Source organism: Ctenopharyngodon idella, chromosome 16, assembly GCF_019924925.1.
Source record: "Ctenopharyngodon idella isolate HZGC_01 chromosome 16, HZGC01, whole genome shotgun sequence".
NCBI lineage: Eukaryota > Metazoa > Chordata > Actinopteri > Cypriniformes > Xenocyprididae > Ctenopharyngodon > Ctenopharyngodon idella.
This window is the reverse complement of record NC_067235.1, coordinates 16,926,649-16,953,112: the sequence shown is the minus strand read 5'-3', so window position 1 is coordinate 16,953,112 and position 26,464 is coordinate 16,926,649. Positions and strand designations below refer to the sequence as shown.

Genomic DNA, 26,464 nt, shown 5'->3' with positions numbered 1-26,464 from the left:
TGTTCATCCTTCTGAGATTGTCCCCATTGTAAAACCGAACGTTTCAAAATGTAGGAAATTCAACATTTGATAGAAAACACTTATTTAAAAATAAAAAAGACTACTACTATAACCAGCAGGTGGCGGCAGAGTAACATTTATTTGTGCAAATATCAGCCATTTCCTCTAATAGTTTTTTACTTAGTTTCGTTTTTGACTAAATATTAAACATTAGCCTATAAAATCATTAGGTTTCAAAATACATTTTGACAATGTGAAGTATGAAGTACTCACAAAATCTCATGAAAAACAATACATTTTCTTTTGAATGAATTACACAGAAAGCGAGCATTGTGTAAAAGGGAAACCTTTTTAATCACAGCAGCTGTCAGTCAGTGCAGCGCAAGATCAATGAATTCGGCACACTTGTTAAAACACACCTTTTATTCAATGAATCTAACTAAAGTGCACAATAAATATTTAATTTTTGACGCTTTTTTTCACACGAAAATGTGAAAACTGATGGTCGAATTGAATTTAGCCAAGGAGGAACACTGAGGTACGTCTTTATTTATTTCTTTTTTATGTCGTCTTACGTTTGAATAACTAAATTAATGCTATGCCTGACTATTTAAGTGACTATATTCTGATTATAGACTTAAGTATTACACTACTGATGCTCAACACACCAGCAAGTGACATCTCACCGGAAGTTTCCAGCTGGCTTATATTAATACGGAAGTTCTAAAGAACGCTCCGTGCAGTCAATTGCACGTCTCTGACATTTGGTACAAATCACATTTCCTACTTTCAGACTTTGAAAACAAATGCGATTTGGTAAATGTCACACCAGGTTGCAAATAAAGGAGATATATGCAGCAATTTAAGTTTTATTGACAAAAGAACTCTGAAACTAGAAACACGAACAGAACAACCACGTAAAACGCGAAAAAAACTGACCAATAACTGAAAGAAACACAGGGATTAAATAGACCAGACAAACCAATCAACAAAAACAATCCACAGGTGTATAACATAATGAATAATGAACCATTTAACCTTTTCGAATCATGTCTATGATTTGTGTGCGTGTTTTTGTGATTTATGAGGACACAAATTTGTATAATGACATGGGTATTACACTGGTATTATGATGTAAACATGAAATATGAGGACGTTTCATGAGTCCTCATATTTAAAATAGCTTTAAAAACATACTAAACAATGTTTAATAAAAAATGCAGAATGTTTTCTGTGATGGGTAGGTTTAGGGGTAGGGGTAGTGTAAGGGCATAGAATGTAGCCTACAGTTTTTACAGTATAAAAACCATTAAGCCTATGGAATGTCCTCACTTTGATAGTAAAACAAACCTGTGTGTGTGTGTGTGTGTGTGTGTGTTCACACTGCAAGTGACAAAACCTTTGCCAACTTCCGTACCATTTCGTAACACAGGAAACTAAACACATGTATAACCCACCCAAACAGATACAAAACCCAAATACTCCATTACAACTTTATCTGTACACACCACGGCTGCGTTTAACTGCACTTTTCCCTAAGGACTTTCCCTAGAGAGGCCATTTTGATGTGCATTCAACTTCATCAAGTGGGAGAAGGAAGTTTATTTGGACAGACCCTCGACCCCTTGATTTTGACAGAAAGAGTGAGTCTACTCAATATGTACACTTCAGGCAGATCCACAGACCGTATTGCCTAAAACAAAAGTTATAACTTCTGTGACTTATGACCTTAATTGACACTGGTCTGGGCTTCACTATATCTCTGCTGTCCAGTGAGTCACGCGGCATTGCCACACAGATTATGTTAAACAGGCAAAAACAGGCAAAGTGCCTGGTGTTGGCTATTAGGTAGTTGTGAGTGCAGGTGCGAAGTAAATTATTATTTCTGAGATAAACTAGTATAATAATAATATTTCTGAGATAAACACGCGTAGCTTGCCGAATTTATGGACACACAGAAGAAAGCCTTGTCTAGGCTCTGCCTCGGTATGGTATGTGACAAGCCATTCGTTAGTCTGGCTGTTTGATAAGAAAGAGATTAAATGTAGCTGCAATAAATGCGTTAAAAATCCATAGCAGCGGAGGACTATTATTCTGCTGCGCTGAACTGCAGAAGAACTGATGACGGCACGGTTTAATGTTTGGTTGACCAATCAGCAGAAAGGGGTGTTTCATAGAGTACCTCAGGGATGATGTGTTTTTGTAGGCCGCACGGGTTCCCTCGATCGAAAGCCTATACATTTTTCCCATAGACTTTTGGAAAATCACAAAAAATAAGCTCTGTGTTTAACAAAGGGTTATGACACTTACACGTTTTGTCTATCAAGATAATCTTTACAAGTTAACACAACATTTATACATTTTGAAGCCTAAATAAAGTCATCAGATATAAAAAGCTAACAGTAGGCTATAAATGGACTACGGCACACCATGGTCACCGATCAACATCACCACCACTAAGCTTCCTCAAACTTTATTTAGAAAACAACTTTATTTAAAAACATGTTCGCTGATTATGATCTGCGCTGTGTATGAATACTTATCCACTTTTTCATGAGAAGTGCTGTCCAAATGTCCTGTTTGTCATGATGACGTCTAAAGTCCCCGCCAAAGGAAGTAGTCCCTTTTAGCAATTTGTTAGCAACCGCCGTTTTTAAGACACAATAAACGTTTAAAAAATCACAAGCGGGTTATAACTGGTGTGTTTTATGTCATTGATCAAAACTTGAAAATATTTAGAGGCTTTGTTAACCACAGACCTTATTTCAGGAGATTTAGCAAAAACCCATTGACTTCGGAACCGGAAGTCCTAAAATGCTAACTCGCTTCCGGGTTTTGCCTACAAAAACACATCATCCCTGAGGTACTCTATTCCAGCCAACATGTAGACATCAAATATTTAAGTTGTTTATTCATTTTCTACCCCTGAACGAAAAATGAAAAATCAAGCCCAATTCTTGTTTTTCATTTTGTTTGAAAAAAATGAAAAACGAAAAAGGTGCCGTTTTTTTTTTTTTCATTTTCTGATTTCTATATTAGCTACATCAAAAAACGAATGACCTACTTTAACATTTCGAAATTAACCGTGTGAATGTAAAAGCTCTTGTGGCTTGTGCTGTTATTCAGTCATTCTGCAGTGAACTGTCGATGCGAAGGAGTTTTTATTTTCAGTCTTCACATTTCCAACTTCTAAATCTTCTAATAGCAGCTTTCTAATACAACTGCTATTAAAAGATTTAAAGGTTGCAAATGTGACAGCTGAAACCCCCCCCATCACAGATAGAATCTAACTGCCTCTATATGAGCACATTAGATCATATTTACTTCCTCATTAAATGTAGAGCTACTGAAAGCAACTTTGCAAGAGTGCAAAAGTGAAGTGATGTGGCCTTTGCTCAAATAGAGTTCAGCTGAGTTGCAGTGAGCATCTGTATATGATGGGGAGTTTTCGGCTTTCATATTTTCAGCTTCTTTATCTTCTAATATCAGCTTTATTAGATTGCAAAGGTAAGTGTCATTATATGAAGTCAAATTCTTTTAACCAACACAGAAACAAGATATATGCATAATATCAATGTGCTTTGGGTGTGTAAAGGCAGCATGGGTGTAACATGCATATGATCAGTGTCATTCATAGGCTATATAAAGGTTACTTATTTGGAAACTAACAATTCTTATTTGTTGTGCTAACAAATGGCTTCTGTTCTAGCTAAAATTGTAAAGCAAGAAAGTGTTTTACTGAGTACAGTCTTTGTTTTAATAAAAATTGTTTGGTGTGCAAAGACTTACCCTAACAATACATTTATATAAAATTGATATAAAACTCAATGGTAACGCTTTACAATAAGGCTCCATACATTAACGTTATGCATTATGACATTAACAATGTGCTTTACATTTGTTGCAGGATTTATTTATCTTTGTTCATGAGTTCATAAAAATACATCTGTTCACTGTTAGCACAGGTCCATTAAGTAATATTAACAGATACAACTTTTGATTTTAATAATGTATTAGTAAATGATTTAATATTAATAAATGCTTTAGAAGGATTTTTTTAATTGCTGGTTCATGTTAACTAACATAGTTAACTAATTTTAACAAATGGATCAGTATTGTAAAGTGTTACTAAGTTGATTTATGAATTTTTATACACTAGCAACCAAAAGAATAATTTCAGAAAATTTTTATTGTAAACCCTGCGGTAGTTTCCTGTCTTTCCATGTATCGGTTCTCTCAGGATGTTTCATTTCTCTTTTTAATTCCCCTTTAGCTCAGACAGAAAGACCCTGCAAGCAAGATTATCAGTTGGACATAAACTATGTTCAGGGTGACAATATGTCTTTTTCTTGCCTTACCACCACCCACGAGCTGGAGTCTCTAACAGTAAAACTACGCAGGACCAACCCAGTTAAAGACATCCTAATCTGTTCAGACACTTCTCTAGCGTCAGAGCATCAGAGATGGTCTGTGAGAAATGTTGCTGGAAATGTTACAGTTTACTTGAAAGACATCAGTTTATCTGATGATGGCCTTTATGACTGTCAGGTCTACAATGGTTTGGACTGCCTTAAAGTTACTCAATTTAACCTGAGTGTCATAAGTAAGAATGCAAATTTTTCAATCAAGCTAATAATCCTCATTGGAAAGCCATATACATATATAATATGAATACTAATGTGTTTCTCTGGTTTCAGAGTGTAAAATTTTGAACTCTGTTCATGCAACAGCAAATTCTTCAGTGTTGCTGCCATGCTCTGAACATTCACTGCAAAACATACCTACTTGGAAAATCATTACTGGTCACCAATCAACAGAAATAACCCAATATCGTCCTCCACACAAGCCCTTAAACAGCACAGAGAGAGTCGTGAAGCCTCTGTATGAGAGAGTGAGAATACAAGGGAATGGATCTCTGCTAATAAGGGATGCAGTAAACACTGATGGATCATGGTATCGGTGCAAAGTGAATGAAACAACCTGCTATGAGGTGAAGCTGGTGATGAAAGGTGTGTTTTTAATCCAATATTTTATAATTTAATCTAATTAATCAATATCACATGGGCAAGAGTGCTGCTGTTCTGAATATTACCGTCGAGCTAATATATAAATGGCATGACTGTGATATTGCTTTTACATGACAGATCAATAAACAAGTTAATTTAGATTTTACTAACTTAAATTGTAATTACAAAATGGCCAGGTGGTATAATTTTGCTCCACCAGTGAAAAAATCCTATCACAAACTCAAAATTCCTATGTTTTGCATCGTTTATGGTTGCTCAAATCTATCAAACCGATAAACCACAATGAACTTTTATCGTTTACATACCTTATATCGTTTCTTAACTTTAAAAGTTGTCACCTTTTATTGTGTTTTGCGTCTGCCGATACTGAAATGAATATGGATACCTGCTTAACTTTTTTGTTTTTGACTTGGTTAAATAATCACATTCTTCATGGTATCGTTTGCAGGGAAGAGAAGATATTTTATCCCATTGCATGATCATTTGGTGTTTTCACTTCAGTTTTGTAGAATTCCGTTTACAATGTCGATCTGGTTACCGTGAAAACAGTGTCACGCGCTGGGCACGTGCTGCTTGCTTTTGTTGGAAGGGTGTAAATGTAACTGTAGTTTTAATGTTGTCTTTGTAAATATTCACTTTCCCATATGACCACGGAGGACAATCAGATAGAGACAGAGCGCATTTAGGCCACGCAATCCAACCGTCTCCATTGACTTTGTATTGCATGAGGCTGCCTCCTTGTCATTTCTTACTTATAACAAAAAACAGAACAATGCCTTAAAGCTGCTGTGTGACAAAGTGTAAAGCAAACAAGCTAAAAACCCAGAACTAAGTTTTTATAAGCTACCGAGCCGTAAAAGCCAGCCTTTAAGGAGACAAAAGTTTACACCGGCAATAAGACGTAAAGCATCAGCAGGAAGAATGGGTAGATTTTGGGATCCTGACACTCAGTATGCCTCAGTAAGCCTACGTGTGTAGTAAACATTTTGTCACTGTTAAGTCAAATATCCAAATGTTAGTTTTATATATTATATTTCCTGTCCTTGATTACTTTACCCTCCAGTGGGCGTAGTTCTCATAGTAATATGACATGTCGCGCTCTGTCTCAATCGCTTGTATCCATTTTTAGTCCTTAAACTCTCGTTTTTTGGGTCGACAGCTTATAAAAACTTCTGGGTTTTTGGTTCTGGGTTTTTTTTTTAGCTTGTTTGCTGTACACCTTGTCACACAGCAGCTTTTAGACATTGTTCTGTTTTTTGTTATAAGTCAGAAATGACAAGGAGGCAGCCTCACGCAATACAAAGTCAATGGAGACGGTTGGATTGTCGCCACCTACTGGAGAGTCACTGAAAAATCCCCACTACTAATGGACAGGCTGACACTCTAATTTGTATAAGACCTGGAAATGGGTTAACATTTGTATTATTGTCTAAATATCTTATGAAGATGTTAGTAACATAAAACACACACTTTTGCCTGCATCACATGCATTAGTTTGAGTCTCCGAAAAGCCAAAAATAATTACTATTAAGCTGCTGTGTTTATAAAAGGAATGTTAAATATAACCCTAATTTTTTGATTTCTTAACGTAAAATGTTTGAATTTTATTTATAGATTATGGGACTTCTCATTCGACAAAAAAAATGGATACATTTTCCACAACTTGTCATACCTGTCACACTGGTAAGACGTAATATACTGTGTGTGTGTGTGTGTGTGTGTGTGTGTGCGTGCATGTACATGCATCTGATCAAAATAACCATATTAAATGGACTCATATTTAATATGCTTTTTTTGTGCCAAACTCAGCTGACATTCCTGTTGTCCAGACTGAAAGCAAAACTGACCTGAGTGCAGCAGTGACAACTAATCTGACAGTAGTGATGACCACAATAGTGTCTCTGTGTGTCCTCATATCACTGATCATCTGTGTGATTCATTTCAAAAAACGAAGGAGCAAAATCAACAGGCAATGTAGGTCTACAACTGAGGTCCTGAAATGTTTACCACTGTTGAATTGTCACTGTCATAGCAATGGCTTATTGAAAGGGAGAAAGAAAGTGATGACTATTATTGTCATCAGAACATAGTTCGTATGTGTATATTATACTTCCTGTTATATATTTATCCTTGACTGACTGACCAGTTATTCAAACAGAAACCAGGATCAGCTACACTGCAAACCCCCAAATATTTTTCTTCAAATTAGTGATTTTAAAGGTAGATGTTCTTTCTGCATTTGTAAGATATGATAGTAGTATGTCAGTAAGGGAAAGTTAAATGCTAAATTTATAAGGATTTAGGTGATTTTAGCTCTTCTGAGCATGTTTATACAATTGATGAGGTTGTGTTGCAATGAGAAGAGAAATGCAGCCTGTATGTTGTCTTCATGTTGGAAAGAAATGCCTTCTAAATTACTGTAACTTTTATGCTATAGTATGATGGTAGAACTTGATCAGAAGTACCTCTTTTTGTCTCTTGTAGCAACACTAAACTGCCAGTTTTCTGTATATTATTCCCACATTGCAGAAGGTAAGTGGCATTCTTTGTAAAATGTTTAAAAGACGTATAAAAAATGTAACCGATGACAGTATTTCTTCTTTTTTTTCTTTTTTTTCTGTTAGGATTGGATGTCCCAGTGTATTCTTTAGTGGAACAAAGCACAGGAACCATGACCACCTGTAAGTTACCACAAAGTATTTATATAATTTAATAATATATTTATGTAATATAATATTTATATATAATTAATTAACTGTATATGAAAAAAGTGTCAAATGAAAAAAGTTAACAGTTAAGCTGGGATAACACATCAGCTGAGATAACATCAAACTGGGTTGGACTACATTGCATTTCATGCTACACTAAAAGCATGATCTTTTTGAATGGATGAAATTAAACATCAGGTTTACAATTTGCAAATGTAAACATGATTCAAACAAATTCTTCTTCAATAACGGCAAGTGGTGTCAAAATAAATTTTTGAACTTTATCTCCCAACAGTTGGTGCTGAACAAACAGAAGAAGCTTCTGCATGTAAACCAGATGACATTTATGAAAAGTGAACATTGTGAAATGAATAATTGTTATTGTTTTTTTTTGTTTTGTTTTGTTTTTTTTACATGAAAGTCTTTGAGTAATTCCTAAATTAGTGCTTATATGGCATTTGTCACTAATTATAATAAAGGAGAAAATCTGTCATACACAAATAGTTCTGGGTGACACTCACAAGGCTCCCTGTAATGCTATTATGATTTTATTGTTTTTTAATACTCTAATGTGAAAGAATTATGTTGTCATGACTTTTGAAATCCTCAGTTCTTTCAAAAGCAACTTAAAGATTGTCAAAACAACTATTAGCCATTTTTTATCATACCACCAGACTGCCTGTGACTCTGAGATTTGTTTTGAGAGGACAGTCATAGCATGATACAGACTGATGATTTGATAACTGATCTGATGCAAGAATTAGAGAGTTGAAGTCTCATCATAACCACTGTTTATAATGTGAAGAGTGGAAGGTAAATTCATTAGATACATTAAATACATTTGAGAATTAACACACAAGGGCTGGGTTTGTTTCTTGTGAAAAAATTATTGTGGTTTTACATGTTATGCATCAGTGTCACGTTATATTGTATTAGTTTAATTACTTTTCTTAAGAAATCTGGACAGGTTGCACATTAAGATTTCATCATCACATTCAAGTGAAACCAACTAAAACCATCTTTTGGTATACTACCAGAAATAATAATAATAATAATAATAATAATAATAAACAGATTATAACTTATTTTATACACCATACAAAAGCTCTCCATTAAATTATGAACCTTTTTGTATTTTACAAAGAGGAGTCAAATCCACACCCTACACACAAGCACGCACACACACGCACACACACACACAGTGTATAGTATCACTGATCCATCCCAGTACATGGAAATTATTGCATAATATCAACTGTCACACTATTGCTATTTACACATTGCTGAAACTATTTTTAAGGAAGGGTCAGGTTTGTGTGTCATGCCTCTGCCAGATTTTCATGAATGACTTAGTATTATGAAAATGCTTTTTCTATGTATCATTTAACAAATAAAGCAATTTCAATTTAAATACAATTAAAACCGTGAAGATCTTCAAAAACAGAAGATCTTGCCACATTTAGACATAATATTCACACAATTGGAACGGCTATAAATGGACTTAAAGGGTTAGTTCATCAAAAAATGAAAATTCTGTCATTAATTACTCCGCCTTGTTCCAAACTCATAAGATTTTCGTTCATCTTCGGAACACAAATGAAAAACTTTTTGATGAAATCTGAGAGATTTCTGTCCCTCCATAGACAGCTACACGACTGACACTTTGATGCTTCAAAATGTTCATAAAGAGATCATAAAACTAATCCATATGAATTGAGTGGTTTAGTCCAAATTTTCTGAAGAGATTCGATCGCCTTTATATGATGAACAGATTTAATTTAGGCTGTTATTCACATATAAACATCGATCAGCAAACATAGAAGCTCAACCGAACTTGCCTGACGCGCGAGAACAAACCTCTTGCGGAAGCTCAAACATGCTGCGTAACACACGAGAATGAACCTCACTGGTTCTCACACATCAAGCAAACACGCTTGAGCTTCTGTTTGCCACAACTGATGTGAGTTGATGAATGTTTATATGTGAATAAGAGCTTAAATTCAAACTGTTCATCATATAAAGCGGTCGAGTCTCTTCAGAAGATTTGGACTAAACCGCTCAAATCATATGGATTAGTTTTACGATCTCAACGTGTCAAAGTGTCAGTTGCGTAGCTGGGACAAAAAGCTTTGGTAGCCGTGAGTGACTTTTCTAGACATATTTATAGGCTTCCTTAAGAGATGTAACAGGTTTGACGTTTTTTTAAATTTCAATTTGATATTATTACAAGTTTTGTGCTCAAATGTTTTGCAACTACAAGGTGCTTGCTATAATTTAATTATTACATTATATAATTGATTATATATATTATATTTATTATTGATTATATTTCTATAAAATCTACTTTAGTTATCAATTGTTTATATGAGTTGTTTACTATACAAAATCAAGGTAACAGTGATGACAAGTGATAAAGCGTGTCCTTGAAAACTTCAATGACAATGTCATATGACAAAGTTTTTAATTCATTGCCGCTAAGAGAAAACATGATAACAGGGTTGTGGTGCAATTTTATATACACATTTTGTAGAATAACTCTTGGATTTTCTTCTTTTTTCTGCATTAGCTCATTTATTATAATGTTTTTATTGCAATACACAATTTAACAGACTTAAAGAATGACAGAGACATATAAAGACAGGGATACAAATAGAGACTTTTGAATTTTCTAGTTATTTGGTGTTCCAGCATATGGCTGAAGCTATTCCTTATGTTGTATGGGCTATTTGAAACTGCTTATCAAACTACAGTTTAATACAGTGTCTGGTCTGGACCACAATGATGCAAACTTGTTAAATATGTACTTTCAGTGTGCATCCAATAATTACAGAGTGACACATCAAATTATAGGACTTTGAGATGGGATTGAGGTGAATGTTGACTATTAGGCCTATTACTCATGAGTCTGATTACCTCACTTGAGTTTGACTCTTCCTTGCTCTATATTATATATTTTAACTATTCAAAATATTTAATTGTTCATTATATTTATTTAATTTAGTTCACTAATTGATTGAGTAGGCTGCTGTACATTATGTATGTTAAATTATTATTTTTTTCCAATGGAGATTTAAATTGAGAAAATAAAAATACATACATTTTTCTTACTTTTTATTATTCTTATTCTTACTTATTATTATTATGAGACAAGCTTTACAGGTAACCTAATAAGTTTAGGCTACAGCTAATTTAAAATTCAATGTGAAATTGATGTGACCTTGAGTAGTTTATGCAGTCACACTTCTTGACGTCCTCCATCTTTTCTTTTGCTTTTAATAGGATTTTTTTTATAACTTATGGCCAGTCCTTTTCCAGCTATCACTCTGAAGTAGACATATTCTGTCGAATCACATTGCTTAATTTTCCGTAACCTCGGGATAGTGGAATGAGATAGTATCGCTCAGGTGAAACACGCCAACATGACAATGTTCCCGCGGGCTGAGGAGAAGCAAACGCAGAGATGGCGAAGTAATGAGGTCACACGACAGATTTCACTCTGACGCGTTATAAAGACCTGTGAAAAGAAGGAGGAGGAGGGGAGTGTCTGTCAGAAACGTTCAGCTCGCGGTGAGATCTGCACTGAGGCTATTTATTATTCAGCATATCGAACCAGATCAGAACACAACAAAACAAAACACCAACGAGCTCGCGCACGCAAGGGGGATATTCAACTTCTGCTGTTATTAACTTTATTTACTTAAGTACTATTGTCTTTTTAGTGTAGAAACATTAAGCTAAAATGAATCGAATGGGGAGTATGTGCACATTTGATGAAATCAGATGGGATGACAGAATGGTATGTAGACTTCGAAATTATTCACAATTTATTGTTTAATCTTTATAAAATATCAAATATGATGTTTGATTGTTTGTTTTTAAATGTATGCATATCTTTGCACAGGTCTGAATAAAGTTGTTTGACTATTTGAAACAAAGGCTACACATAGCCTACTTGTATGAATAAGTATAAGTGAAATTTAGTAAAAAGTAACTATTAACTACTAAATAACTACTATTAAGTTTTAAGGGAAAATGTTGACACATCTTAACAAAGTCTTCTGGGTCGTTTTCTCAACATACTCATAAAAGAGAACTTTGATCCCCCTCAGGCATTTCTTCCTGGTAAAATATTAAATGCGCTCCGTGTTCCTGATTGGGAACTTCTCTACCACATTTTTCAATGGTTTAGTGCTTCATTCATTCATTTATATCGTCAAAATGAAGTTTGTGAACCAAATTATCTAAGTGTGACTCTTTATTGATTAACAGTGTTTATAGTGGCAAGCTGCACTAAACCTCCTTTGCCTCCACTTGCCCTTGTCTGTGTGCACAACAGATGCTTAATCAGGTTTAATGTCACTTACTTGATATTTGGTTTCGCTAATAACCTGTGAGAGGAATTTCTGCCAGCACTAGTTTTCTGCTAGTTAAGCCAAACACCAGCTGTATCTGTTTCTGTTCAATCACCAGTATATAAAGTAGGCTACTGTAGGCCTGTATAAAGAGTGTTATGTCGAATTATGTGATTATTAACTTGATCTTTCCATCCAGGTTGACATATTGATAAGCATTGCTGGGCAGCCTTGTGCCCTTACCTTTTATGGTCACTTTTTGTACCACAGAATATAGGCTAAATAATATGAAGGTCTGTGCTTTCTACACGGAAGCTGGGCAAGAAGTCATAGGAAGAGAGATAGAGCTCAAGTATTTGCTTGATTGTGGCATTGTGATTGTTTCCTTCCTTTTTTTTAACATGATGGCCATTCGCTCTGACTTGACCATTCAAGTCTGACTTAAAGCACCGTACTGTATGTTTTTCAGCAGCTACAGTTTTTGCATGTATTTCATTTGCAAATATGAAAACAGAACATCATTCACTGCTTTCTCAACATGATGCTCTTTAATGGACTCGTCAAGCATTACAAGGTCAAAGACCATTTGAGATACATTCTTTAGAGAGTCACATGCTTACAGATTCTCTTCTGAAAGGACTTTCAGTGATTTCATGTAGTTCTCCAGAAGATTAGGGTGAAAACCTTTTAAAATGTTTAAAGTTGCTTTCATTTTTCACTTTTATTCTTTGAAAATGATTTGGAGAGGAAAAAGCAAACAAAAGCTCTTTTGTAGCTATATTGTTTTTGCAAGTTTGGCCGGATGACCTCAGGTTATGTAAGGCGTTTCCCTTTTTTTTTTTTAAAAACATTTTTTAAAAACCTTTGTTAAACCAGCTGTGTCTGTATATTTACTTTCTCTGTCCATTTTGCTCATTTACCGCTCCCTCCATAAATACCTCTTTCACTTTAGCAAGAGTCAAACAGCAAATATTTAACTTCAAACCTGTATTTACTCACTCTTAATGTGGCTTCTGTGCCTTTTTCATCAAGTTCGCATTATGAAGCAGGTTGCATGATAGTCATTAGCCCTCCTTGTGTCTATGGTTCTTATCCTAGAGTGATATATAGTACAGTACAGTGCATACAGTAAAGTAACAACAAATATGTACATTGTACTGTACACTTGTGAAAAGTAGGCTGGTTGTGTTGCCTTGAGGTGACAGAGTTCCACAGAACATTGCGGTGAAGTTATCTTTTTTGTCTTGTCAGCACTGGACGCAATAATGATTATTAAGGAATGAATAAACTCATTTTTTAGAAGAGTAGTGTGCAATGGCATTAAAAGGAAGGAAATGTGCTTTTTATGGTTGCAAAAATTAAGACAATTAAAATAAATGTCATTTTAGTGTATGTGTATATATATATATATATATATATATATATATACACAGACACATACACACACTAATATATATATATATATATATATATACATATATATTAGAGATATGGCAACTTAGGCAAATATTTTTGATATAGCAAGACATTTTGAACAACATTTCAGTGCATACTTTCATTTAAAACAACCCCTTTAGCAGATTCGTTATTCATTCAATGACGTTTGGCATTTCATAACCTTTTTATTTACTTTAAGTACTTTAAGTTTATAACTTTTATTAAGTTTATAAAGTTTTTTAAGTTTATATTTAAGTTCATACACTTAATATTTTATTAAAAAAGAATCAGTTTTTCTTGTTCTAGCATTGAGATTAATGATGCCATTATTAATGTTTCAGTTCACTCAGATTCAGTGTTTGTGTAAAGTCACCATTGTCTATCTACAGTCTCAGGTTTCAGCAGTTATTCAGATTTCTCGCGTGACCTTTACATCTTACCGAGGAAAAATGCTTGTGTGATTAGCCAAGTCTTTTGTCTGTCTCTTTGAGAGGTCCAGAGGCCTGTATCCAATGACACATTCCACTCACGGTTCTCTAATGTTCTCCCTCTTTTCATCACCCATCCCTCTCTCTATGTCCTGTGTGTCTCTCTCCCCTTTGTACCTCACACCTGTGTTCAGGTTTCACTCTGACCTGGTTTGATCTTCATTGAACAAACGCCATTGCTCTCTCTCCATCTGTTATTAATCGTCTATTTGTTTTCCTAATACCTCAGTGCCACCACCTCTCTGTTTTTCTCTATTTCCTTGGTACATAAAATATGCAAATCTCATAGAGCTATTGTATAATCTTTGAATAATGATCATTCCTGTGTGACAGTGTTTGCTCAGCCAGAGGCTTTGTGTGTGTATTTGTATGCATGTGTGTCCATTTAAATGAGCTATGTTGTGTTATCAGAGAGTTTTAGTATGTGACGCTATGTTGTAATGAATAGCCTGTTGTTCTGATGCCTCAAGCAGAATCCTCACAAACTCCTTTACACTCCTTCACATTTTTTTAATCCTCTCCCATTACAGGCGTGATAATTTTGTGTTAGGTGCGTGTCAGTTTGCAGGTGTGTGTGTGTTGTCTTTGTTGCTTTCTTGGGTTGAGGTGTGGTGTTGAACTTGGCTGGCTCGACTCTAAATGCTGCTTTGCCTTCTATGGAAACACCCGATTCGCACACAGTCACAGGACGTTCCTTCGTTAGTACCTCAGGTAAATATATTAATGCATAATTAATTATTTTGAGTTTGTTTACAGTCTTAAACGAACTTTTGTTGATTTTTTTTGTCATGTTTTTGTCAATGCTGACTATCCAGTTGCCTTCTGTCTAGTCTGCCCGTCATCTTGGTGGTGTAATTGTTGTTTTGTCTCGTTTATGGGATTGCGATAAATGTGTTGTTTTGGCCAGGTGGGTCGAGGTGTGGCTGTGTTTTGTCTAGTGATTTACTAAGTGGAACAATAATAATAGGGCTTTTTTTTTTTTACTTGGACAGCTTGCCTTTGCAAACTTGTATCACTAGACTAATTCTGAAATCCCTCCTGATAACATGTAATACACTGTAACTTCCAGCCTTACATGGAATGTTTTTGACCATAATGTCCTTTGTAATCGACCAAAATGTCAATTGCAGAGTGTGCTGCGGTAGTTTGTTGATATGATTTGATATGATATGATGATACATATAGTACCTGAATTGTGTAACAGCTGGACTTAGAGGTCTGTGCATCTTGGTTTTAGCTTCCAAAAAAGGTATGAAATGATATATATATATATATATATATATATATATATATATATATAATTTTATATTATGTTTACTGTTGTTGTTTCTGTGCACTAGAAGCTTCTTCTGCCACCGCTCCTGATCTCGACAAAACAAAAGATGTTTTCTCATGATCTCCCCTCGATAGAAAAAAAGTCAGCTGCAAAGAATTGATGAGCATCTGTCAAACATCATTCTGTAACCGCACAGATGTCCTGTTCCCTTGAGATGGTTGCCATAAAATAGACCACATGTTCAGAGTCAATATAGTGTTTGATAAAGTTGTAGCCTCTTCCTTAAGTGTCAGACACTGATTTGGAAGTAAAATAGCTTTGATAGTCAGAGCTATTTCAGCTTGAGTCAGTCCCTGATCAAAGTAAAAATGAATTTGCTCATCCGTGATGCACTTTAAAGGATTAGTTCACTTTCATATAAAATTTTCCTGATAATTTACTCACCCCCATGTCATCCAAGATGTTCATGTCTTTCTTTCTTCAGTCGAAAAGAAATTAAGGTTTTTAATGAAAACATTCCAGGATTATTCTCCTTATAATGGACTTTAATGGCCTCCAAACGGTTGAAGGTCAAAATTATAGTTTTGTAGTTTTATAGGCTTTAAACGATACCAGACGAGGAATAAGGGTCTTATCTAGCGAAACGATCGGTCATTTTCGAAAAAAATGTAAATGTATATGCTTTATATAAACAAATGATCGCCAAAAACCGTACTTTCGTATTCTTCAAAAAGCTTACGCTGTATGTCCTACACCTTCCCTATTCTATTTACGGAACGAACGCAGCGCCAGTTACATTTTTTCCGTAAGTTGAATAGGGAAGGCGTAGGATATACAGGTATCTGGTATCGTTTAAAGCCCTTTGAAGCTGCACTTAAACTATAATTTTGACCTTCAACCGTTTGGAGGCCATTGAAGTCCATTATAAGGAAAATAATCCTGGAATGTTTTCATCAAAAACCTTAATTTCTTTTCGACTGAAGAAAGACATGGACATCTTGGATGACATGGGGGTGCGTAAATTATCAGGAAAATTATATATGACAGTGAACTAATCCTTAAAATGTGTTTTGTTACCTCCAAACCAATAACACTTTTAAAGGGATAGTTCACCCAAAAATGAAAATTCTGTCACCATTTACTCCCCTTCAAGTTGTTCCAAACCTGTATACATTTCTTTGTTCTGCTATATGCAAAGAAGATATTTGGAAGAATGTTTGTAACCAAGCAAATCTCGTCCCCCATTGACTACCATAGTGTTTTTTTTCCTACTATGGTAGCCAATGGGGGACGAGATCTGCTTGGTTACAAACACTCTTCCAAATATCTTCCAAAGAAATTTATATAGGTTTGTAACAACTTGAGGGAGTGTAAATGATGACAGATTTTTCATTTTTGGGCGAACTATCCCTTTAAGTCAAGATCTAAATAAAACAAGATAGAAAAATAATATTAACATTAATTGTGTAATTTATATTAATAGAAATAATACAATAATAAAATATATAATAAAATAGTTAAATACTAAAAATAATGCATGACCTTTTAGGTCTTCTGTATACCTCTTTAAGGTGACTATATGAAAGCAAATCATGTTTTCACACATGCCAAAGATACTTTTCATTGTTTGTCAAAGGAATGAAAGAATACTTGATTACTTAATGACATACCTAATATTATATAATGTCATTTGCACTTTAATAGTAATTTGCCGTATATTGTATCTTATATTCTGTCTCATTATTACCTATTACTATATCATCCTTGTACCTTTGTACTATTATAGTGAACTCACTGCAGTTTCTCTATTTACAGTATACATGATGTCAATTGCACTATAACAGTCATCTCCCATTATACACCATTCACTCATGTCTCCTCCTGTTTTTATATTCCTTGTCATCTGCACTCAGCCCTATTCCACTGCCTTCTATATTACTTAAATAACACCTGCCCTAATGACAGTAAATAAGAATTACATCTAATCTAATAGAGTATGACTGGAATGTGTCTCATGTGAATGTGTAATGTCCTTTGTCACCTTTGTTCTGACTTTTTAGGCACTTGATCTTTACCCCAATAATGACCAGGGACATTTTCACAGTCAGTTCAGGCCTGTTTCCTACATATTTGTTAAAATGTCACAGTTTGTGCATGCAGTCTGCCACACACTCTTTTTTTAGAACTTCCCGTCCCCACTGTGACTCACTCAGACAACTTTTAGAGTCAGCAGACTCTTCTAGATTTATGCATGGACACACAAACAAACAAACACATTTGTCCATCGATTTGTGATTGGTTTAATAGGTCCACTCGTCATTGTTTAATATTTTTTGAACAGATTATGTTCCTGAAAACAATATACAGTTATTCCGATAGGTTAACATCAATATCTCTTAATTTGGTTACGTGAATGTTATCATAAGAGTGTTTCCTCTGATCTGTTTGTGTTGCCAAAGCTTTATAGTCTCTGTTTTGTCTCTTCCTGTGTCCAACAGACATAGTTTATGTTGTTGATGGGTGTCTGGGTTGTCATGGTGATATTCCGTTCTGCGCTGGAGTGCATTGTTCCGTTTAGATTTGTGGCATCCCGCCTCCGTTTTTGTTACGATTTAAATTTACATTCAAATACAAAGTTTTGGCAAAGCCTACAAGGCTCAAGAATTTTCCAGAAGCTGGGGAATGAATCAAATCAAACTTTGTATATATCCTAGAGACTGGACTGTAAATGCCTTTCGCTTTTGCTTTTTTTCTTTCACATTGAGTAACCACAGACACTCATGCCAAGCTTTAATGGGCCATTGGCCTCCAGTCAGTCTCTCTCTCTCAGAGGGCATTACTCAGTTTCTCCTCCCCACATGTTCCCCTTATCCGTACAGCTCCCTCCCTTTTGCTTTCTATAACGGTCTCTTTGTTGCATCCCTCACTCACATTTGTGCTTCTCTTCATGTCATTATTCAGAACGGGCACACAACGCTCAGACTGACTCTCCACGAGCAGAACCAGCAGCAGCCCACCACAGAGAAGGTAAATGTCTGTTTCTTTCTGTTTCACATGTAGTAAAATAGATGAGCGGTAGATGATCTGGTAGTGACATTTTTAGATTCAAGCTCTTTTAGTTTTTGTTTTTTATTTACATAAGATTTTAAAATATATTTGACTGAGTTCAGTGTTTCTGACTGAGGTTTTATAAGAATAAATACATGCCTGTTTGAAACCATTTCTGCATGGAATCTCTGATGTTTATGCTTTAGCTGAAGTTGTAGCAGAATGTTCCAGTATAATACCAGGACAGTAGTTAGTGTTATTGAGCCTGACTTAACTTGCTGTCCAATATTTATATTTATACATATTTATGTAAATTTAGATTTAGATCACATCAGATACAGTTTTGATGGTTTGTAGTTGTGTGTTGTATGCTTAAGCTTAATTATTTCTACTGTTGTTTACAGCCTGATTATTTCTGGTTATGCTGTGATAGTGGTTCTGTGGAATCAGTTCGGATTAACTTCAGTGGAATTACACGCCCACACATACATTCTCTTTGGTCAATTTCTTTTTATTTGTTTGTCTGCCAAAGTTCTTTAAACATAAGGAACATGTGGCTTTGTTCCAGGGGTCGTTCTTGTAGGACCAAAGGTTCTTTGTTTCAGATTCCAGAAATTGCATAACTTTCCATGTCCCTTTTTCCACATCTGCGTCCATTCCTGCTCTTTAGGGTTTTCCTGCTACCCTTTGTTTGTCAGAGTTATTTATACTTCGCATTTAGAAAGGGGCCCTTGTTTTCTGAAAAGACATGCAAATGTAAAGGTTGATTCTGAAAAACTTATGGACTGGTATAGGTTATCAGTTTTTATCAGAGATATCAGTTTGTATCTTAAATATATTAAATATTTTTTTAAAAATGACTATATGAAAACTCTAGACAATTAAGACATCATACTATTTAAATAAGTGGAAGTCCCGCTGGTTAAGCTTCTATATATTGTCACAAAACATAAAAGAGCTGTTAATAGACATATACTATGCATATACTATTGGCATTTAATATGTATTTTTCATGTCATTCCAGCCAATTGGCAGAGCTTTTGCTTTGGTACAACCAACCTATGAGAGACAGCCACTGAAGCCTGATCTGATCAAGCCATCTGAAGACCAGGGTGAGGTCATCAAGGTGGGTGTGTCTTAACATTTTAATTATTATTGATCATTATTACATGATCTGTATGACCTGTAATGTAAAAGGATAATTAAATCTGATACTAAGTAATTGAATTTGTAGCTCTGCCTAAACTAGGCAGAACTAGACTAAAATTTTAACACATTTCATTCAGGCATTTGTTGAAATCAGTGATGTCACTGCTTATGTGTTTTTTTTTTGTTGTTGTTTTTTTTTAATATTTTGGGTTTACTTGTCAGGTATATCTGGAAGACCGCAAAGAGGCACAAGCCAGACACCAACAGAGTCTAAAGATGCTCTCAGAGGAAGTTTCACAAATACAGGAGGTCAGAGCAAAAATACTCAGAAGCATTTCCCACTTTTCTGTGTTTGGCTGTTTTCAGAACATGTGTTTTAACTGTTTTGTACTGTGTGCAGGTGAGATACTGTCTAAAGAACCTCAGAGAGCAGATGGCAGCTAAAAGTCACAGAACAGAACATAAGGTGAGACAATCTGCAGATATACGTGTGCTCTTCTAAGCTGGATTAAGCATAAATGTTAACTAGCTCTCCTTTTCTCACCCTCAGCTGGTGTTATCTGGTCCTGGTCCCAGAAAAGTTACTCATTCAGTACTTACACAGACCCTAAACGGTTTTGAGAGACAGGTGAGAGTTTATGTGCCACGTTGCTTTGCACACACACACACACACAGGTTATCAAGTCGATATTTGATATTTAATTGTGCATGCTAATTTCCCCTTTTTATATTTAGAATACCTTTGCCATCATTGAACACCAAAAAGGAATAATTAAAAAAAAAACTGTTAAATATAAAATTTAGCAAATATCTAAATAAATATCATTTTTTCATACTGTACATTATAATGTTGTGATGCCTAAATTCTCTCTTTTTTAGCTTTTAGTGTTTTATTTTTAATATATTTTGACAAAATATGCCCATTTTACCATATACCTGTGTCTTCATCGAACCCTAAAAAATGAGTACTTTTTAACGCTGATAAATGTAAACTTTAGCAAATATCTAAATTAATATACATTTTTCATACTGTGCTTTATAATATTGTGATGCCAAAATTCGCTTGAATTATCTTTATAAAATATTGTCAACCTTAATATCTGCCATTTATTGATTGTCGGCCATAACATGAAAATAATTATCAGCTTATCAGTATCTCCAAGAATGTTAATATCTGTGAACCCCTAATTATCATACTAAAATAAAGATATTTTCTATTTTGAGCCATTCAAATAGCCTTTCAAATAACTATTCGTCTGTTCGCAATGACCAGCATGCTTCAGAGCAGTCATGTTATATAATGTGCTGTGTTAGAAAATCTGTGTCCTTTGGGTGATAATTGTTTTTTTGTTTTGTTTTTTTCTATCATTAAGGTAATTGCTTATTCACACCCTTATCTCTGCGATCTGTTGGCACAATGCATATCAACAAACCGCAGAAGTAAATACCCATTAGTGTATGTGTTATCCAGGAGCTGTTGAGGAATTAATCACCCAGGAAACCACACAAAAACGCATAGCTCGGGAAACATGTTAAGCCACCTGCAATAATTATCTTTGGTTCGTTCTAATCGCTGGTATTGGTTCAGCAGGTTTTAACGTTTCTCAAATTCTTCACATTCTTGTCTTTTGTTGCTTGATGAAACTAAATGTGGCGGCAGCAGATTCTTTTTAGGAATGAATAATGTGGATTATCCTCCCAGTGGGATGTGTGTGTCTGGGTAGTTAGAGCAGGAATATGGGTGGAAAAGCTGAGCTATGACAGCATACGTCAGTGTTTTAACACACACCCTGTTGACGCACGTACAGAGAAGATCCCTCCCTCTTTCTCTCTAACTTACATTGTCCTCCCGCGCTCACACACGTCTATAAATACCTGCTGGGAGAGATGTGGGCGTGTTTCAATGGAAATATTTTGTGGGACATATTTTGTTTATAACTAAGTGCCGTTTGCTACTATTTTTTTATTGCTTAAACCACTATGTTGTGTAACTAATGCAAGACACATGTAACAAGTACATGAACACACATACAAACTCATCTGTCACCAAACAAATTCCAGATTGTTTTCATTAACATTTTGTCACTATATTCTGTCTCTCCAGGATAGTATGGATGAGCAGGAAAAAGAGAAGATGAGGGAGGCCAGTAAGCGTCTGTATGCTCAACTCCAAGACGCAGAGAAGAAACACCAGGAGGAGAGAGAAAAACTGCTGGTTAGTCGCTTCTACTTTTTAGCATTCGCAGATGTTGTGGGTTTCTCCCTCGGTAGAAATCGCGTTCCGGGGGGAGAAATGGGAATGCGGGGGCACCGTGATGTGACCGCAAAGGGCACTTTCACTTTCGCGATCAAAGGGGCAGGGGCTCAAGGCCACCCCCCTGCAGTGGCAGACATTTCCACTGGTCAACTGGCTCAGATCCAGGCTGGGAAAGAACAGTGTGTGCAGGGGTGAGATCGCACATTCTTTCATGATGATGTTCTGTTTCATAATCAGCTACTGCTTGCATCTTATATGTCAAGGATTTCAGTGTTAAATAAGTAGCTGATGTCAAAACGATACTGTAAAAAACTAAACTGAAACTTCCTGTCTCTGTTGGTCTGATAAGGAATCATCTGCTATATTAAATACATGTAAAAAATAATAAACATTCAGCCATTCATTATTGCAAAATAAACCCTGATAGAGTGATCAGACACAAAGCATCATCCTGAAGTGGCTTATTTTCCTTTTTCCTGTTTATTTTCAATAATCAGTAACACTTAAGTTTAGGTGTTTAGTTTAGTTGTTTAGTTTACACGTGTATGCGTGTGACCTGTCCAATACTTATAGTTAGTTAATAGTGAGAATTGGACCCTAAACTAAAGTGTGACCTAATAATCTTGCTTATAATCACTGCTTACAAAACAAATAAATAAATCTTCCATTATTTAAATGTGCTTTCATCAAAAACTTGCTTAAATAAATAAATAAATAATCCAAAAGCAACATCATAGGTTGCTTTTATCAAAAACTTGTTGGCCTGTAAGGATATTAAATTTTTAGGCATTATTTGACAGAATTTGGAGATTTTTTTCTAACATACATTAACCATCATTGACAGCAAATATAAGTAAATATACAGCATATACTGTATATAATAATAAATTTACAATTTTAGTGATATTATATTCTATAGAGTTAGCTATGACTTATGGATAACTTTCCTAAGGTAAATGTAATATCAGGTGACAAATTGTTTACAAGCTGTTTTATTGAAAACTTACCATAAGAAGTATGAGATTGTCAGGGCCTTTGATTAATTATACAGTTTAGGGCTCATTGTACAAAACAATATTTGTCCACAGAATCCTATGATTGACAAATCAGATTTGAGTATTCCAGAAAGCTGTGTAATAGTTGAACATAAATGTGTCTTTTGTGCTTTGTGATTTAATTCTTTTTTTTTTTTTTGTCTGTGTTCATGTTCTTGTAGGCTGAGGCGCGTCAGTATAAGCAGAAGTTATCTGAGCAGAGTGAGTATCTGAAGAAGGTTCAGCAAAGCAAGGAGCAGCAGGATAAGCAGATCGAAGACCTCCAACGTCTCATGGGCGGCATGGAGCAGGAAAGCTCCACCCTCAGAGACCAGCTGATGACCAAAGAAGCCGAACTCCTGCAGCTGCACGAACTGAGGGAGGAGGGCCATGCAGGGAGGGAGAGGTGGGGGCTATGACATATCTTGCTGGTTTTGTCACATAATGCTGCTTTTTTAACTTTAAACATCTGTTGAGTGTTGTTGTAAACAGTTGCCTAATCATATAACAGGTTAGAAGAGCTGGAAAAGGAAAATGCGATTTTGAAAGAAAAGATTCATCACTTGGATGACATGCTCAAGAGTCAACAGAGGAAACTACGTCAAATGATTGAACAGGTACGTGTGCAAACATACACTCTCATATGAACTTTTGTCACGTTAGGCTCACGTACTAACACAAGCTTTCCATTGTTGTGTCATTTAGCTTCAGAACTCGCGCATGGTGATTCAGGAGAGAGACAGAGTGATCAGAGAGCTGGAGGAGAAGGTGGCCATGTTGGAGGCAGAGGTCAGTTTACAAGATATAAACACATCTAGGTGGGATTCACAATTACCAACAATTTTGGTTCTGGTTCCAATTCCTATGACTGATTCTAGTTCCTTAATGGTTCCATAAATGATTATTTTACTGTAGCATTTTTCAATTCTTTAAAATAAACAAATAAACAATAAACAGTTCTTTAAAAATGTGTGTTTACATTGACTTGTGACTTTTCACAGAGTCCAATCCAATAATTGGCCGTAACTACACAGAAAAAACAATTTGCAACAATTTTCTATTTCACAAATAATTACAAAGAAGTAACACATTGAAATAAACACGAAATTTTGAAGTAGAAACACTGATAGTATTTTCTTGTAACACGTACAGCAGTAATGTATATATGTATATAAGTGTATATATTAAAAAAATTAAACATACAAAAATGTGGTAACATTTCATTTAATAATAAGCATAAAATACTACTGATAAAATGCATAGTGTCATATGAACTGATTTTTGCTGCTTGTGTTTGATTCTCTAAAGAACTGACTCATTGGAGTCAATCATTCAGGAATCAGTTTGGCCACAATGGTTGTGCTGTGTCTGATTGATTCACTAAAAAGAATCGACTCTTTAGAGTCATTTGTTCAGGAATTGGACTACACTTGTTATGCTGTATGTTTTTGATTCACTAAAAAGAATCAATGAGAGTCATTCAGTTTTGATATTTTAAAAACATGGTTTTGAAAAAGAATCAGCTCTCGGTTTTCAACAATAGTTATAATTCTCCTGTCAATCATCTGATCATAATTTCATGAATTACTGCTGAAAATGCCCGCAAAATGTTTCTTTTATAAATCAAATAATATTCCTTTTACAGCATACAAAAGTGATTAGTGAATTCACCCTTTCATCTGCGATCTCATGAGTGTTTCCTGAAGTCTGACCTTTGTGAATGTGCTCTGCTTACAGAACAAACAAATGCGCGATCAGATGGATTACTACCTGGGGAGTCAAAGGTCAAATACATACCTGCCATCAGACGGCAATGCGCAGATTGTCTACAGGTAGGACATGCAAATTATCCCGATAGCTATGTGCAAATTATTTTATGCAAATTGTCACATGTGCTTGATAACGGACATACAAGCACACACATTCAAAGTCTATTTATGTGTCTCCTCCACAGCAAGCCTCTGAGACCTTCCACCCAGACCAACAAGAGTCTGCCCTTCATCAAAGTCATTGAAATTAAATCATGAACATTACCACAGCCACATCACATCACTGCTATGACCACCGCACCATCCTCCAATATCAGTGCAGGAGAATTCTAGCAACACAAATGACCACAGACTTTCACCAAAGGACATACAATTGCTTTAATGTCTAAAGGCCTTTTCTCCTAGAATGCTTCTAACAATGCAGAGGTCTGTTACTGTTATTGCTACAATTATTTACTACGAATAATCAATGTAGGTTTGACACAACAGGGACTGTTAAAGTGAACATATCTATTTTTATGAAGACAAGTGAAGAAAACAAAAATGAAGAACTCATTTGCATTATTGTGAGAAGTGTGAAGGGCTTCTAGATGGATGCTAGGGATATTTTGGTATTTATTTGAGGCTGGCCCTCTAAAGATGATGTCTTTCACCCAATATTAATGGACAGACAGATTGTGTTGCTCAACACCCTCATTGAGCTCGCTTTATCTCTCGTAATCTCCCTCGGTATTAACTCGGCTAAGCGCTTGTGGTATTAAGGGGTCTTTTTCTGAGTTCGAAAAATTATAGAGATGATAACAGATGGGGAAAACATTTTTATTTTATTTTATTTAAGGAATATGAAGTAAAGAAGGATGAAGGATTTTTATATATTATTTCGGAGAGTCCAGAGAGCATGGAAAGTGATCAGGAACAGCAGTGTTCCTTGTTTATCTTAAATAATACTGATAACTGATTGTGCTGAAAGAACTAAAAGGGAGACAGTGAGTTATGACACGCTTATCCTGAAACAAAAAAACTACAAAAAATATTTATTCTTCATCTACACGCTTTTCTCAACCAAAGAGAAACAGCGGGAGAATCCAATGACTCGCCTTCTATGAAAAACAAAGACGTCTTGTAAATGTTTCATAAGTTTGAAAGAATGTAACACACGTCTTCCACTGAGCCAGACTAGTTCAGGCCAGTAGAACACAGTGTGACCCCTGTTATCCAGTCCAGCCAGCTGCTGCAGTTACTCAGTTAGCCATTTACAACATTCAGTTAACAGATTTTTTTGGACCTGGTTAGAAAACTGATGTGATTGGCTGGAGCACCTGGTCACCTTAAAGTAATACGTAAACAGTTAATATCACAAAAGAGATTTATTTATACTTCATTAATTTAATTCTGGACAAGGGTGTGTTGAAATATGCATTTCATGACCGTGTTTATCTTCACTTTCACACCTTCACAGCTGTAGATAGTTTTGTGTATATTTTCTGTTTGTGTGAACTTTAACCTTAATGTGAATTCATTAGAAAGGCTTCATATTAGCATGCAACATCCTTTATTTTTTTTATAATAATATTTTTGTAGTAAAAAATGAGTGTAATGCTTGAATTAATGGCATCTTGTGTATTATATTTAAATAAACTAGTTTCATGAATGTTGTTGTCTTGCTTTTTCTCGTGTCAACAAAGGAATGTGGTTAATGGTTATGTGGTTGGTTTTATGGCATCTTAAAAACAATATAATACATGTCCAAACAACATTTTATGATATGGAGAGGTACCAGGGAATCTGACTACTGTCACAAACACAGCAGTGTTTTTATTTTGTATGGAAATACACGTGAGTCTCATAAGGTAACGATGAATGATTTCTGAAAGATCATGTGACACTGGAGACTGGAGTAATGATGCTGAAAATTCAGC

The 26,464-nt window shown here is 35.2% G+C and overlaps 2 protein-coding genes across 4 annotated transcripts; both read left to right on the top strand.

Moving 5' to 3' along the window:
- The first annotated feature begins 376 nt into the window (after positions 1-376).
- On the top strand, positions 377-8,594 carry LOC127497042 (uncharacterized). 2 transcript variants are annotated; one of them, XM_051865133.1, is made up of 9 exons: positions 377-538; positions 1,555-1,643; positions 4,274-4,603; positions 4,698-5,009; positions 6,642-6,710; positions 6,837-7,001; positions 7,512-7,559; positions 7,652-7,708; positions 8,031-8,594. In XM_051865133.1, exons 3-9 carry the CDS (start codon positions 4,339-4,341, stop codon positions 8,090-8,092), a joined length of 978 nt encoding a protein of 325 aa, XP_051721093.1. In that variant the 5' UTR covers positions 377-538; positions 1,555-1,643; positions 4,274-4,338; the 3' UTR covers positions 8,093-8,594. The 2 variants fall into 2 exon arrangements, with proteins under 2 accessions (XP_051721093.1, XP_051721092.1); XM_051865132.1 differs by lacking the exons at positions 377-538; positions 1,555-1,643 and adding an exon at positions 3,326-3,507.
- A 2,675-nt stretch (positions 8,595-11,269) lies between these two features.
- Positions 11,270-26,196, top strand: tuft1a (tuftelin 1a). 2 transcript variants are annotated; one of them, XM_051865131.1, is made up of 12 exons: positions 11,270-11,531; positions 18,250-18,315; positions 19,361-19,462; positions 19,708-19,794; positions 19,886-19,951; positions 20,036-20,113; positions 21,590-21,700; positions 22,959-23,182; positions 23,288-23,393; positions 23,482-23,565; positions 24,514-24,608; positions 24,731-26,196. In XM_051865131.1, the coding sequence occupies exons 1-12, from the start codon at positions 11,475-11,477 to the stop codon at positions 24,801-24,803; spliced, it is 1,149 nt and encodes a 382-aa protein (XP_051721091.1). In that variant the 5' UTR covers positions 11,270-11,474; the 3' UTR covers positions 24,804-26,196. The 2 variants fall into 2 exon arrangements, with proteins under 2 accessions (XP_051721091.1, XP_051721090.1); XM_051865130.1 differs by lacking the exon at positions 11,270-11,531 and adding an exon at positions 14,637-14,723.
- The last annotated feature ends 268 nt before the right edge of the window (positions 26,197-26,464 follow it).